Source organism: Alosa sapidissima, chromosome 1 (genome assembly GCF_018492685.1).
Source record: "Alosa sapidissima isolate fAloSap1 chromosome 1, fAloSap1.pri, whole genome shotgun sequence".
Taxonomy (NCBI): domain Eukaryota; kingdom Metazoa; phylum Chordata; class Actinopteri; order Clupeiformes; family Clupeidae; genus Alosa; species Alosa sapidissima.
The window spans coordinates 25,100,166-25,116,834 of NC_055957.1; the positions used below are offsets into that span (position 1 = coordinate 25,100,166).

The 16,669-nt window shown below is 42.3% G+C and overlaps 1 protein-coding gene across 3 annotated transcripts; it reads right to left on the reverse strand.

The window, feature by feature from the left end:
• Positions 1-524: 524 nt before the first annotated feature.
• Positions 525-15,672, reverse strand: ptpn9b (protein tyrosine phosphatase non-receptor type 9b). 3 transcript variants are annotated; one of them, XM_042101621.1, is made up of 14 exons: positions 15,574-15,660; positions 13,812-13,885; positions 13,557-13,700; positions 13,283-13,372; positions 13,031-13,155; positions 12,782-12,887; positions 11,440-11,550; positions 9,886-10,577; positions 9,673-9,769; positions 9,463-9,532; positions 3,741-3,819; positions 3,398-3,548; positions 3,077-3,284; positions 525-2,910 (listed from the first exon to the last, which is right to left on the reverse strand). In XM_042101621.1, the coding sequence occupies exons 3-14, from the start codon at positions 13,608-13,610 to the stop codon at positions 2,687-2,689; spliced, it is 2,007 nt and encodes a 668-aa protein (XP_041957555.1). In that variant the 5' UTR covers positions 13,611-13,700; positions 13,812-13,885; positions 15,574-15,660; the 3' UTR covers positions 525-2,686. The 3 variants fall into 3 exon arrangements, with proteins under 3 accessions (XP_041957555.1, XP_041957540.1, XP_041957550.1); XM_042101606.1 differs by lacking the exon at positions 13,812-13,885 and having other exon boundaries at positions 15,574-15,672; XM_042101616.1 differs by lacking the exon at positions 13,812-13,885 and having other exon boundaries at positions 15,577-15,650.
• Positions 15,673-16,669: the final 997 nt, after the last annotated feature.

The following is a 16,669-nucleotide window of genomic DNA, read 5'->3' on the forward strand; positions in this document are numbered from 1 at the left end:
ATTCAAATGGTGCTTGTGTGTGTGGTAGAAAGGATTGTTGAGTTTTGATTGCAGTGTTTCATTTTGGCATAGATGTGAGTTGTTAATCTCCAAGTGCTATGTCTTATGTTGCTGTGTGTAGAGTTTTGACATAATGAGCCAAATTCTGCAAAAAGTGTGTAAGTAATAGGCAAAAACTGTAACTGGCGTCTTTTGGCAATGTCTGTGTGAAAGCTTATAGGCATTTACAGTATAAATATACTTATAGGCAGTTGCAGGATATTCCGACCCGCACCAGAGAAGGGTCTCCATACTCCTTGCATATCCTGGAGGGTAGAATAGTGTGTTAATCTTTTATCTATTGCCCTTCAAATGACTATACATTGCAATTATTGCTCTAACGCCTGGATACAGCAAACAATATCCTGATTCTAGATTGTCCATCTGTGTGTGTTCATTTGGCTTGAGTTTTACCCACTTCATTTGATCCCCGTTTCAATAGTCCTTCCTCACTCTTATAAAGCATACCGATTTACATCATATTGTAAAATTCACATAGATTTATTCAGAGTATAGAACAGTGGAAAGCGCCCCAGTCCTGATGCTTTTTAAACTGTTTATAGTAACACTGAACAGGCAGACCTTCACACTTCCGTTTGAGAATAATATCAGTTTTACTACAACAACACTAATGCAGACGCAGGGGAAGGCCATTATTCAATCACAATATCTTTGAGCACAGAAAAAAAAAAAAAAAACGAACATAAAAATTGCATTCCCATTTGTCATAGACAAATTATATGTGGAGAATGAAGCCCAGGAGCTCCTGGAGTCCTCTCTGCCCTCTCAATCGTCTGGGGCCAGGGCGCCACCCCAGCCCTAACCATCAGACGCTCTGGTCTACGCCACCACACCAACAGCAGGGCGGGCAGTGGCCACTCAGGCAGGCTCCAGTGGAGGTCATGGGCTCAGTTCCATGGCAACAGTCAAGAGTTGAGCAGGTAAATATGACCATGGTTGGCAGGTGCGTGTAACAAGTGCAACACTGCAACTCCTTAACATTCAGCTCTCCTCTCTACCCTCACACCCCTCTCCCTTCCATTCAAAACAAAACTCATCTGGCACATAAACAGACAGACTGAAAATCACTGCAGGGCTTTGTATTTGATGGCAGTTCATCATTGTTCTGTCAAATAGATCACCACGCAGTCACAAGTCACTGCAGAGTCAAAAGCCAACCAGCACCAGCCCGACATCTTTCCATTTCTTTCTTGATTTGTTTAGCTTATCAAATTACAAATTTCCATTGGTTGTGTTGCTCTTTAGTACCGTACCAACATTCATTCAGTTTTCAATACTGCTGAAATTTTACAAAGACATAAATAAAACGATATAATACAGTATACTGTATAAAATATAACAGAGAGAAAAAATAAACGTGATAGGTTTTCGTTTTGAAATGTTTGGGGGTGAAGGCTTGACACTAAAACAGTAGAGTAAACCCCTGAGCTTAAAGAAGATCAACACCGTGCTACGGCAAGCAGGAAGGCACAGACATCAGAGGCAGCGTCAACCTCACCACAACACTGCACAGTAGTAGTGTCAGAAACAACAGATGAAGGGGAAAAGGAGAAATAAAAGCAAGGGGGGGGGGGGATGAAGCGTGGGGTTGTTGGGGGTTGTCAGTCGAGGCAGGCAGTGACTTCTGTTTGTTTTAAGGCGGAGTTCAGGACGGGCATCGTCACAGAAATGTACACACAACAAATTCAAATGATGCAGGTCTGACCAATACACACGGTCACCATGGAGATTGATATATATATATATATATATATCAATCTCCTTTTCAACGTCTCATACTCTAGCCCACAATATTTGTATATATATATATATTCATATATATTTATATATATTCATATATTTCTTTAACAATGTCAAGTCTATTACTTAAAACAAGGCTTTTCAAAGGTTGTTATGCACAATATATAAATGTATGTTACAAGAATATACAATGGGTTTTAACTCACGACTGTAATTAAGGGTACATCCAAGCATTCCACGTGATCACTTTGGCTTTCAGGTTAGTTTAAATATGCACATATGATAATCAAAATACAAAAACCAAAGCTGGAAAGACATAGGAGACGGAGGACCAAGTCCAACAGCCATAGGACGACCAACAGAGTCAGCCATCATGTCCTAACAAAGAAACCAGTTCAAGTTTCACTCATGTTCACACACAAAAAAACTGTGTGAAATGAACAAATCATGTATGATAAACCAGAAACGAGGTAACAAAAAAAAGTAACTAAAAAAGGAGGAGGGTGGGGTAAAAAGTGGGTAATATTCTTTCAAGTTTGCCATTCACATGTGCAAGTCATTATTTCAAAAATAAAAATGCTACAACTGGTAAAAACACGCCACTGACACAGTTCCCATCATCGGGACTCAGGTCAGTCCTTCACAACCAAACATAAAATAAAGGCTTGAAACGGCCGGACCAAGGACTCCTTCACTCTCTCCACCTCCCCCACTCTTCAGAGGCAGTGAGCTTTATTGAGAGGCTGGACTGAGGGCAGTGAGGACCAGAGCGAGGCTGGCTTCCTGTCGTCGCGCTCCCAGTAGCCTGTCTGTGTCCTGCGTGTCCTTTCTGTCTTCCGCCTCTCGCTCTCTGTCCCTCTCACTTCACGACATTCTCTCTGTTGGATCACTCGCTGTCGGTCTCCAGCTCGGCGTCGGACCACTCGAGGGGGGGGATGAGGCCGGTCCTCTGGGCGTGCTCCATGACCGCTGTGTAGCAGAAGTAGTACTGGTCCCACGTCTGGATGCTGTAGGCTCGCTGGGTCCGCATGCGTCGCACCGTCTGCTCCACGTCCACCGTCCCAATGTCCTCCAGACGGGACAGGCAGATGTCCAATGTGCAAAACGTACCTAAGATGCACAATAGAAGATGGACAGAAAGACAAGACAGACGAATAGGATACGTTAGACAAGGAGAGGATCTATCTCTTCAAGTGGAAATACTGAGCAGAGCACATTTCCTGAGCGCTTCCAAATTCAGAGCTTATCACGGCTATAGAGCAGAGACAGGGAGTACCTGTGCGGCCAATGCCTGCGCTGCAGTGGACCACAATTGGGGGACCTCCAGCCGGTCCTGTCCAATGAGGTCCTAGTGCACGTAGACCCGCCTCCTGCCTTTCTTTGACCTGAGCCCTAAAGTCCAACATGGCCGAGGCAGACTTGGGAACCCCAAAATCAGGCCAACTCAAATATAGGTAATGAGAGACATCCCTCGTCTCACCGGTCTGAGGAACAAAGGACACAGAACAAGAGGTCATCAAAACACCAGAGATGAGTCAGCACGGCCTCAGAGAGCCACCACTGAATGGACATGTGTGGGACATTATTCTGCACTCACTTGGTTGTTGTAAAGCTCCAGGTGAGTCAGCTTGAAGTCCTGGAAAGTCTCAATGTGGACACTCCTCACCAAAAAAAACCCATAGTCCTCGGTCTGGCCAACCTCCAGCGGCCAGTACTGCCCACACTTCACACGCCCACGCTCTACAACTCTACACACAAACATTCAACAAACAGATCTCCAATTAAGACAACAGACTTTCTACGATCACCTTGCTAATCACAATACCAGGTGATATAGAATCACATTCAAATAATCAGTATCTTAGTGTCTTGTTTTGCAAATTCACTTGCTATGGTTGTAAATATGTTATACAATGACAAACAAATGTAATGTACTATACCTGGTGGTCATGACGATGATTAAGACCATTTGCTCCCACACCATTCTCCAGAAATCACCAAATGTTTTGGGCAGCGGACCTTAAACAAACACAAGTAGACAGACTATAAAGACACATGTTTCAGCAAGTCATAAGAAGACCGTCTCTGCAAAGATTCTTTCTATGTGCACTCATTCAAACCACAGCACAGGTTCATTTTCGGGAATTACTTTGGAAATAGACTTCTTCAGGCCGCCAGCATGTTTATTAAAGGAGGATTTTGCTTTTGATGGGAAAACGCCTCTGCCCACACAATTTCTAAACGCTTCTTGTACTCCTTGGATGGATTTGAAAACACGAAGATGACTCTATGCAATTGCAAATCACTACGTTCTGTTTGATTAATTTGATGAATAATGTTTGACATCATTACAAGACAATTTTCCACCAAACCTCGTACACAGTAGGAGTGTTTTGCAGATGGTCTGGTCTTTCCGGTGCCGTGTCCTTAACAAGTCTTTAGCAGCGTAATGCAAAGATGGCCCTTCAGTAGACTGTAGATTTGAAAGTCTCCCTTTGTTTCTACATAGTGTAGGCTACATACTCAAACAAGTCTATTCTTCTGTTATTGGTGCTTTGGATAAACACGTCTGCCAAATGAACAAATTTAAGACACATAAAACAGAACAAAGACAAGGCAAAAATGTCACAGATCTACCGTTTACTGTGACAACATTGTAACTTTAATTAACAGTGACATGGCCCCTGCCTACCTACGTACTTCCGCTCGATTTCTTTTCCCTACAGTACTCCGTCTGGAATAGGTTGATTCGCCCTCGTTTACTTCGGTAGTTGGGCAGCCGACCAACCAGCGAACAGAGGGCGATTACGTTACCCAGGCATGATGTTTCAATTACTACGTCCCCGCCCTCGAAGCAGACCGCTTGGAATATATCAACATAGGGAGCGAAAATGAAATCTTTGATCAAATGTGAATAAAAGGCGCAAATAAGGTTGGGGAGTTATTTTAGCTCTTGTTTAGCCCATTAACAAGAGTGTCATGAACGAAGTCACAGTCGAGTAGGATGTTATATCGTCAGCTAAACTTTAGTCATAGATTTTGTCACTGGAAATAGGCTACGAACGTACCCAAGTCAAACTTTAGTTTAGTAGGCTACACGGTCTCGTCAAAATCGCTATTTTTCAAACACTAAGAAGGCTCAACATAACATGAAACTTTGATCGAAGCATCATCAGTGTCTCTACATATGAACTTGAGCATTGAGAACATTGTTCATGTACACATAGTTTACTAAAAAGAAAGATTTTGGACAACTCACTCCTTGCAAGATGGCAGCGAGCAGAAAAAACAAGTGAGTTGTTCAAAACCTTTCTTTTAGTAAACTCTGTGTACACCAACAATGTTCTCAATGCTCAAGTTCATGTGTAGAGACACTGATGATACTTCGATCAAAGTTTCATGTTGTGTCGAGCCTTCGTAGTGTTTGAAAAATAGCAATTTTGACGCGATTGTATCAAAAAAGTAGTGGCCCAATAGGATTCCCATTCAAAAGGTCATAAGGTCACAAAACACTATATGATGAATTTTGGCGAGAGTTACGCAGATGAAACGTGACTGTTTGCTGATAAGATGCACGCTTGCTTGTTATGGGCGTGATGCAGAGAAACTTCTCTGTATGACGAAACGCCGGTTGTTAGTGATTGGTTCAAAGCGGTTCAATGGAACTCCAATGATTTTAAACCTCAAACTGTGCCCTCCCACCAGGAAATAAACGTATGCCTATGGATCTAGGCCAGACTCTCTGCGAAGTCTGGCCTAGATATCCTAGCATAACTTCTAACTTCTATCATGATCCCGTGCACTATAGAATAACCGAAGAGAGATATTAATATTTTAGTAGTAGCCTACAGTAGACTGTGTAGGTTTGCGTGAACATCAATAAAGGATGAGTTGACTACAGTAGGTACTGTAAATCCTCAAATTATGGCCGGGATTCATGGACGTGGGAAGTATTTTCTGAGAGGGGGTGCGGAAGATGTGAGCGGGGGTCCGGGGTTTCACCCCCCCAAAAAAATTACATTTTGACTGCTAAAAACACCATTTTAACGCAGTTTTCTGAGGGACAGAAATACCAACAAAGAAAGCAGTGCGTGTCATCTGTCTGAACATTGCCTATCTGCAATAGGCTATCACTTCACTGCTTGACACTACCCCACATGGAGAAATGTCGCACGTTAACAATGTTAGAATAGAAAAAACGCACTCTGAAGTACATTCTCTTTACTTATTTATTAATGCCATGTCCACAGACGCGTTTCAGCCTAAGCCATCGTCAGTGCACGTTAACAATGAACATTTCAGAAATTATTTATTGTGTGAATGGGTTAGCAAAACCATAGCGTTTGGTGAACGGAGATGCAGATCACCCTAACTATTTGTTTGCGCAACAGCCCGTTCTGCCTTCACTCGAGCGAGAGTGAAATACCAGTAGGCTAAATGTTTAAAGGCTGTGTCATCACCATAGGCTATTTGCTACAATATTTACCTCTGTTACAACAAGTCGTGACTTATGCCCATTCAACTTTTAACTTAGGCTATAGCCTACAACAGTCTTTTCAAAGACCTGTTGTCATTTCAAAGACCTGTTATTTCCATTTTTGGATTAGACTAGCCAGTCTCTATGCTGTTTTCATGGACAGCAAGACCCGCTTCATTCATTGTTTTAAATAATGTTGTTTGTTGCTTACACATGACATCTCCAGTGGTTCACTTATACTTGCGCAGCAGATGCGCAGATTGGATGAGCGCGGACACCACTACCCCCTAATTGCATGTCTCTTTATTTGAGAACACTAAATTAAGAAATATTTTCTAATCAGGAAAATGTTTAGTTTATTTTTCTTTCGGCCCCCGGTTCCATAGGCTACCATTCAATTGTCGCACATTATCCGTGGACTAGCAATCTCCTCGTCGAGAAAGCCCTATAAGCCTGCAGATCATAGACAGAGAAAGCATGCTCTGGGAACAGAGTACAGTTGCCTGTCTAGTGTAACCATGGATATGTCTACAAGGAAAATGTCTTAGGGCGCTTCGGGGGTGGCTGCACCCCCACTTTCAACGTCACTGGCTGCCTGATAGGTGAAGAGAACAAGAAATGGAGAAACATCAACACAATGCCTTGGTAGGCCTAATGTTATTAGGTTGGATTTTGTAGTTAGGCTACTGCAATTGACCCTTGTTTCTATGAAACTGGAAACAATTGAACCAGGAGACTTTGTCACAAGACAAAACAGATGTCTCAAAGCCCATTAGATTAACATGAGCCTACTGTGGTTTAGATTTGTATGGCAGTAAGACAAATATTTGGTTAGACTAGGCTAGCCAACTTTACACTGACACAACTTAATGCTCTGTATTCGCGGTCAACGTGAAATCCAAAACTTTTTGATCACCAAGTTGAAATTTCCAGGTCAACCACAAATAATTCTGATTCTTTTTAATATCATCCAATAACTAATTCAATGTTGATTTAGGCCTAACTCGGCCTACTTAGCAACACCACTGAACACCACTTAAAACTTCAACGAAGAGTTGCCATCGCTGCTGCTGTGCTGAAGAGATGTGTAGGGTACAGCAGGGCACGCCCAATGAAAATAAATTAACGCAACGTAACACAACACAGACGCCGCTTCTCTCGCATCAGTCACTGAAATGAACGCAACACAGAACGCCGCTTCTCTCACGTCAGTCACTGACAGTAGAATAAATGCATGGGGAAAAACACTTTGATGATAAGCGCAGCGCAGCAGCAGTTTGTGACGTTGTTTATTAGTGTAACCTCATGTATGAAAACTAGTATTGCCAGGCAATACTACTTTGAAAAGTAGTATTGCCGTGGCAATACTGACAATACTGGTGACGGCAGCCATGTCCTGAAGTAGCCTAAAGCATGTAGGCTAATGATTCCTAAAACATACCAAACGAAGTCCATTCTGTGGCTATTGAAATCTGGGTACTATAGTGTTAACTGTAACCCACCCTCTGAAGTCTTTCGTGACACATAGAAAATACTTTTTAATGAACCTGTTCGTGTTCTTCATTCTCTGATTCTAGAAATGTCATTTTTGAGTCATTAAAACTTAATACAAAGTGGTTTTGAGCCATTTTAAATCGTTAAGCTGCAGCTTCTGCTCGTTCGTAGACTGTGCGCTCCCCCTGCGTCTACTGACAGCCAGGGCGTATACATTTCTTCTACGGCTGCAAACGGGATTCACTTGCAGTTAACCAAATATTTCTTTATTAGGGCAGGGCAGGCACATTTCTGGCTATTAAATTATTTCTAAACCAGTCTGCCAATGGCGGATTAACAGAAAAACCAAAAAAAGAAAAAAAGCCACAAAACTGCCATTATTGAAAAAAAAAAAAAAAAAAAAAAAAACAATGTATAGCTGATCTACATCTATGTTGTCCTTTATGTTCCGTGTTCATTTTGAGGTGCACTTTAAATCAGTCACTTGTTTCTATGATTTAGTGCAGTAGTTTCTTCCTCCACATGCTGTGTAATGACTGCTGACTGTCAGATAGGCTAATACAAATTGTAGGCCCAATATGTCTGCTATTGCATATGTGAATTTTATGTTTAATTAATAATTAATAGCAGATTAATTCGCTAATAGCTAATTAATTCGCTTTGTTGTTTAAGTCATTACACTGCAATGGTGATATGTGGTTAAATAGGTGCCAGTCACTTTAGGACATTAGGTTAATTGCTGCATAGGAACAATTATCAATGTAAACATTGGATTTGGCTGTTTGGAAGATAGGAAGTTTCCTGACCGTGTTGTGTCGTGGTATTATGTACCACATTATACTATTAGGTTATGATAAGTTGTATAGATACCTGGATGCAACAATCTGTTCATGTTATTGTTAAATAAATCTTCAAAACGTAACACAACTGGAAGACTTTTTGGATCAAAGGAACACGTGTCAGCCATTAAGACTCCACATTTAGATTTACTAAATGGTTTTACTTCATTGGAAATGAACCTACACAAATCATTATGTCGAAGCATGTGTAACTAACGGGTGAAGAATTCCCCAAAATATCAGACGTAATTGCGCACACTTGAAATCGATACAGTACAGTTTAGCCCCTCGTTTCTCCAATTCTACTTCTTTCTCCTATAAAACACCTTGTAGTCACAACACTCAGATGACACCATGTTCAAAACATGTAGCCTAAGTAGGCACGGTAACAATTCCCCTAAAAACATGTTATTTTACTTCAGTGGCATGAAAAATCAAACATTCAGCTCTCCTGAATAAATGCATTTGTCAAACGACATTGTGTTAATCTGATGACTAATGTCACCGTTAACTAGTAGCCTATGCTCGCTTGATCCGACTAATCCATCAGCTGTTTTCCACAGCAAAAAAGCAAAACGTGTGCATTATTTTACTCGCCAATGCAGATTTTTACTCGCATTTGGCGGGTGCCAATTTTAAAGCCTGCTTCCACTTAAAGAGGTTTCCTGTCCACAGGCCCCATAAGACAGCTCTTAGTGCTTAAGACAAATACTCTGAAGTAACTGTTTTAATTGGTCCTAGACAAAAAGAAGTGCACTGAAAACAATCAGCAAATTTATGCTCGTTACAAAGCCTATTCATCAGAGAGAATGCAAACCAGAAATAGGACCGAGTAAGGGGGTGAACTGTTACCCTGAGTGGCGACGTAGGCTCGGCTCCTCTTGTACCCGTCCATGAAGCTGGCGTTGATGTAGTCGGTGGTCTGAGCAAACAAACAAACATACATACATAAATAAACAAACAAACAAACTTTATAGGAATCAATGCCGACGGCCTCAATAACTACTCAGATGCCATCCATCAGATGCCATCATACTTATGCAACGGGTGGTTGATACCCACCTCGTCGTCCTCCTCATCGAGAGTGGTCAATCTGACACGGGAATCATCCAGGCACAGGACATCGCTGTAACGGTTCTTGATCTGATTGGAAGGCTTCCTGTAGGTGCAGAAACACATGACGAGACATTGAAACACCCCCATTCACACAAACACCATAGCACACCATATAATCTATGGACATCAAGTCCTCGGGTCCCCAGAGTCTGGGCTCACTTTGAGTAGGTGAAGGTTCCGGTTGGTGGCTCTCTGCGGATCTGCTCGTACTCCTGGTAGATGCCTCTCTTGCGGCTCCTCCTTACGTGGGCCACCAACTCGTGCACGGTCATGCCCCCCAGCTCGGGCATGTGTATGGACACCTCCATCAGCTCCAGCGGCAGCGACGGGGGGCTGTGGGAGGGGGGAGGAGGGCGGGATTTCTGTGGCAGAGGGGGAACCCCGTCTTCCTCGTCCTGTCCCTCCTCCTCCTCTCGGTCTCCTTGTCCATGTTTGTCCTGAATTCGTCCATCCGATTCCCACTCGGTCTCCGTGACGACTATGTTTTGTGTGTGTGTGTGGTGTATGGGTGTGTCAGGGGGGGTGTCAGACTGCGGAGGTGGATGGTGACCACGCCCCTGGAGGGCAGAGCCATTCCAGTGCTGTGTGTGATTGGCTGGGCTTCGGTGATTAGGCAAGTTGGCATTGGTCCCGTCCAGAGGGGCAGCATTCTGCTCTGGCCAATAGGAACGCAGAAGGTTACCTACACAGTCCGGGTTATCATTGGCGTCACTATGGTTACTGGCAGAGCCAGTGTTGAAACAGGACTGGACCCAGGCCATGTGACTGTAATTTAAGGTCCCACCCAGATGCTCAGGAAGAGAGGACACTGGGATGTGATTGGCCAGTTCATGTGCCTTAACGGTGCACACCTACAACGGACAACAGGGCAAAAGGACAAACATCTCCTTACACATGTAATGGTCATCACAACAGTATTTACGTCACGTTGGGGGTGGAACCTCCGCTGAAGTACTATAATATAGAGCTGGTAAGTCCCGCCCTTTCCGCTGGACCTCTAGATTGAAAAATCGTCAATGCAAGTGAATGTGAGAAAATAATTATTTTCTGGTCCCGTTTGATTTGTGCCATGAATGTGAACATGTTGTCTGTGAATTTTTAATATAAATTTTCGTGTAAAGAATGCTACAATTGAGCGGGTAGAAGTTTGATGCGGTTAAACTTTGTGTGAGAGCACTTTGTGGACTACAACTTTCCGCTAGACGACAGATCACTAGTTTCCCATAACAACCATCAGTTGGTCGAGATGTAGAGGGTTATTAAGATCGACTTTGAACACAGTGAACCATACAACTTTACAATCACACTGTATCGTAGTGTTAATGTGTTGAGTGAAGCTAGACATGTTTCAAATATTTTTGTTACCATATGTGTTTATTCCTGCCGTTACAAAAACTAGCATCTCAGTTAATGTTAGCGATTAGAGCTAGCTCACGTCACAGGCGACATGTAGTCTTTCTCGTTATGTCTTTTCCACAACTGATAGCCGAAGAATCATATAATATACTGTCAAACTCGTAACATGAAAAATTATATTAAAAATTCACAGACGACATATGTTCACATTCATGGCACAAATCAAACGGGACCAGAAAATAATTATTTTCTCACATTCACTTGCATTGACGATTTTTCAATCTAGAGGTCCAGCGGAAAGGGCGGGACTTACCAGCTCTATAGGGTTACTGTAAAGGAAGTCAGTGCAGGGCTTACTCTCTCTCTCAGCTTTTCCCGTACAAACAGACGCAGCACAGCAAACGGTGCCCTGAACCACAGTGGAGAGGACACGATAAACACACACTTCAGCCTGGCAGGAAACGCACCCTACAACACCAGGACACAAACACAGACGTTAGTTTTAATGATTTAATGACAAGTCACTGATTTAATTCAGGTACTAATTCAAATTTGTATAATTAAGAAGACTCATCGATTAATTGACTTATGGACTGATGATAACCACTGATTCATGCATCCATATATAAGACTATCGAGTATGCAAATCACCAACCTGAACAGTTCCCTCAAATTGATCATTGATATGAGCATGGACTATAAAAGATGACATTGTGCTCCAGAGAGGTGCTCATGCCGACATCTCTGCTACCCTCTATTAGACTAATCAGCCTGACTGTGGTATTGAGCATTCTCCTAACATAGCTCTAACCGAGTCCTGGACTGCTCGAAGTCATACTCCTCTCTCACTGTCAACTTATGTGTGATTGCTTAGCCTACTGCATAGCTGCTAGGAAGTCAACAAGCATTCAAATATGAAGTAAGTCCAACACACAGTTCAGCAGACAAGTGGTTTGTCACATCCATCACCATTCCACTAATGTCACCCTGCAAACTCTCAGAGTTATAGCAGATCTGTATATAGATCTCTGCTCTTTCCAGCTCAGCAGGTGTGTGTCAGCGTAACAGTTCAACCTCAGTAATTTGCATGTCAATCGGAGTCAAATGTCACTGAACACCCCCCCCCCCCCCCCCCCCAAAAAAAACCCCCTGAATTTCTGCTATCTACCATCATCTGCAGACAAGTTAACAAGCTTTTAACAGTGCCAGTTGTTCTTATGTTGGTGTGTGCAAGGCATCTGTGTGCCCTGTGTGGTAGTTACACTGCTGGATTTACACCAAAGTTCCTCACTGCCGCTTTAAAGGCCCAATATGCAATTCTAACTAAAAGTAATTAATATTCAAGAACCAATCAGATTACACCCCTCCCTTTTGTGTTCCTCTCGTTGAGCCACATGCTGATTGGCTGTATTAGTGCATGGCTCAATCCAAACCACTCCGTTTCCAATTTACAGCGCCAGACCATGTCAGCACACCGAACAATCAGAGGATCACAAGGAACAATTAGCTGAACTGGAGAGAAAGTGTACTAGATTCCAATCACAAACTGCACCTTTAAGATAGATCAATCTGTTCAGCCTGCAAAGAACAACCAGCCAACAACACACAAGGTGCCTCACCCTTTATCTGCCCTTTTCACCCAAGGGATATTCATTACACAAAACACACACTGAAATCATACAGAAGTGACACTGCTTACTTTAAGTAGATTGAGGATCTTGACACACAGCTCGTAGTCAAAGTTAGCGTACGTAGAGTTGGTCATATCATAGATGAATATTAGCCCATCCCGCTGGGTCTGAATACTAAAGAGGACAGAGAGGAAGAGGAAGCGGAATGGAATCTCGCTGTGTGCAAAATGCAAAGAGCAAAACAATTGAAAGTCTGGGGTGTAAGTGTACAGGTGATATTTAGTCATTTTCTTTGGTATGAAGGCGCTATTCTGTACCTCTCAATGGCCTTATCCAGTTGATAGATGATGGCCTGCAGCACAGCCTTATGGGTAGTGAGTTCAGGCCGATGGAGGCGAGCGGTGAATAGAGCCAGAGCAGCACCCTTAGAATCCCGACCAGGCTGTGCATGATTACAAGAACACATCAGGAGATCACTTCTTGCACTTCTGCAACAAACACTCCACTCTCACTTCACTACAAAAGGTCCTCACACACACACACACACACACACACACTAAGTCACTCACCAGCACGGTGAACTTTCCACTCAGTAACTCTGTTCTCAGAGGCTCCTCATCTGGGTTTATGTTGTAAATTCCTTCCTTTATTCTAGTATTCTGAAAGATAAACACACAAGCACATAAACAAACACATAACACACCAGATGTTGCTGCAATGCACACCATATCAAACCATGCAACATGTTTTGGGAACCAGTAGAGTGCTAACATCAACATTTCATAATATGACTCATATTCGGATTGGTAAGAAAGCTCTGGAATATGTTTGGAGGTTTATTACCTTATAGGCTTGGAAGAGATCAATGGCTCGGGACACATCAAACTTGCGTGCCATAAGAAACTTCACTGCAGTGATCTCAGACACCAACACAACATTCTGTGTGTGTTCCCGACTCCGCAACTCTGTCAGGAACTCTTCCACAGCCTTCACATATGGACACACACAAAAACATACACAGGTCAATGCACCATGTGCTTATGTACAACCCAGTTATGGCTAGCATTCAACAACACTTACAAGAATGGAATCAATTACCCAAGTTCATGTCATTTTCTTTCACATTTGTCAGTTGTTCAGAAACGTAACATCACCTGTTGAACCTAGGCAAACTACAGGAAGGATAATGATGCCCTCAATATTATAACAATACCAAGAAATAAATAGGCAAACAACTACATCTATTACACTTGCACTACTAAAAAAGCAAGTATCACAGCTACAACGCCTTCATGTTTAAACATCTTAGGCAGACCCTCCGCCCCATCCCCCAGTTACAAAGGTGTGACCCACTACCACCGTTTCCCAACCTTGGGGTTGGGACCCCATGTGGGGTCGGCTGAAATTCAAATGGGGTCTCCTGAGATACTAGGTATCTTAAAATTGATCAATACATTACATTAAAATATACATACATTAAATAAAAAAAATATTAAAACCCCCATGATATTCAAGTTAAGTAACGGATCCTTCATTATAATCTAAGTAAAAGGCTGCATGAGATGTTTGATTGACAGAATTATGCTTGATCAATGTTCGAAACAAAGTAGCAAAACAACCAGGCGCGCAAGGACATTTGGGGAAAAATTAAAGAACCGCTTTTGTCTGGATGTTACACCAAAGATGAGTTGCGTTCTCTCGCAACATGTGAATGATTGGGGTCGCCACCTGCCAAAAAACAGCCCCGACTAACCAGATGAAAACATAACGTAGTTGCTTCTACTCACACGTGTCAATGTAAACTACTGGAAGGAAGTAATAGAAACATTACTTTTCAGTACGAGGATGGTTTGTCGTGCATTTTATGAGACCCGGGGGGGGTGGTAGTATTTTCAATTTAAATTCAGTCTCAATTGTGGGCCTTCATATCAGTCTAGACTAGAGAGGCCGTTGTGCACCAACTAAATAGTCTGCCTACCTTCTACGTACAACACCCAGATCTGGCAATTCTAGGAAACATTCGTCAACTCATCCAGGAAGCTCAGCGAAACATGGGAATGTCATGAATGATGTCCCATTAGCCATTAACACCCGGTGACTGACAACCACAAAGCTATCCAAGTTACCTTGCCCAGTAGCTAGGTACGCTAGCTAATGTTAATTGTGCTTTCCTGAAGTCATGTCTTCAACAACTTTACTCGCTAACATGCCATTTTCTACCATTACGCCAATGAAGAGTAGGTGGTCTGTGATTTCATTTGAATTCATGAAATCAGGACCAACTATAGTGGATAAAGGTTACCTGGCCTTATTACAGACGGACCAAGCTTGCATTCACATTTTCGTTTCCTAAGTAACGTTATAGGGTAACGGTATGAAGATGTTTGGCTCAATCACTTAACTGTTAGCTGCCAAGTGTAATACCAAAATAACACTATTGAGGAACTGGTGTTAGTCAACACTTCCTGCGTTATGAACATAACAAAACATCTTGAAACAGCACACCTTTACAGAAATTGGACGATTAAGGCTTAAAACACCGTAGCTGACAAAATATCCGACACAACAACGTGCTAATCAGCAGTCAGCTAATGTTAGCTAATAAGCTAACTAGCTAAATTGCCTAAATTCAAGAGGACTGCTGCGCCTCATACGGGACTTGGTTAGCCAGCTAACTAGCTAACCATGCTAATAGCACGAAAGGGCCGCAGCTACTCGGGAAGACTTTCAATAGTTAGAAAGGACACTAATATGTTTCAGTATCAAAATAACAACAATAATCTACATGTTGGTGGTGAGAAGAGCAAATGGCCCATCATGATAAAACAACGTAAGTACAAAACTGTTAGTTGTGCCTTACCACCTCCTCTTGAGTTGTCAGGGCTTCCGCCATCTTGAAGCCTCGGCAACGTCGTAGCTACGGGCTCGCCCACAAACCTCACGCACGCGCAAGTTGCGCGCCCCCGATAAGTGAAATGCGTGTTGTTCTGGGAAATGTGAAGAAATAAATCTCTTAACAGTTATGCAACATAGAGGTAGGTCACTGCCAAGTGCTTGGTTAGATGTTAGATCACCAAAATAAGGATAGACAGCCTACATAGAGGTGTCAAATGAGTTGAATGTGTTAAATCCATACAGTGGAAAACAGTACTGAACATCCCCATTCCTTTGTATACGCCTAAAAAGCAGGCTCATCCAGCCGTGCTCTTCAGCCAAGTCAGAGTGGATCAATCTCCATTAGACTACATATAGTCCACTGAGTGGGAACTGATCCAGCTATTCACTTAAAACCTTACTAAATTAGAATAGGCTACTGAGTCTGGCGTAGGCCTACACTGTAGCCTGTGTCTTGGCTGTGTAAGAAAGCAGAGCATGAAAATAAATAATATGTTTATGTGATTCCAGTGTGCTATAGCAAGAGATAAAGTACCACACAGTAAATAAAAAATGGCCTTTACCTTCCATATTCCAGGACTCTCACATTTGCAGTAAGATTTATATTCAGGGGTAGTGACAATTTCACTGTCTCTTGGGAATGCCCTTCACTCTGCTGTCTTCCTATGCCATTATCTGCATGCTCATTTTGCACTCTAGTCTTGACTGTTGAATTTTGAAATGATCAGTCTGAATAATCAGTCCACTGGTGTTATTTGATAATTGGGCTTTTTTTTAGGTCATGTTCATGAAAAAAGGTAATGCGTCCATTATTGTATTTATGCATAGTGATGATAGTATTGTCAATATGGAATTTGTTTAAAATCAGTTTAAGTGTAACCTTCTTCTTCCCAGTTCTATCTTTGTTTAGGTTATTTTGTTTTAGTCAGTCTGATCTATACAAGCTGTGTGAATTAAGGTGACAATTCATCAAATAGAAAGCAAGGCATTGGTAGCTTAAATGAGTTTAGTTTTTCAATCACTCTTTGACAAATAAAACATGTGACCTGCAAGTACATGTA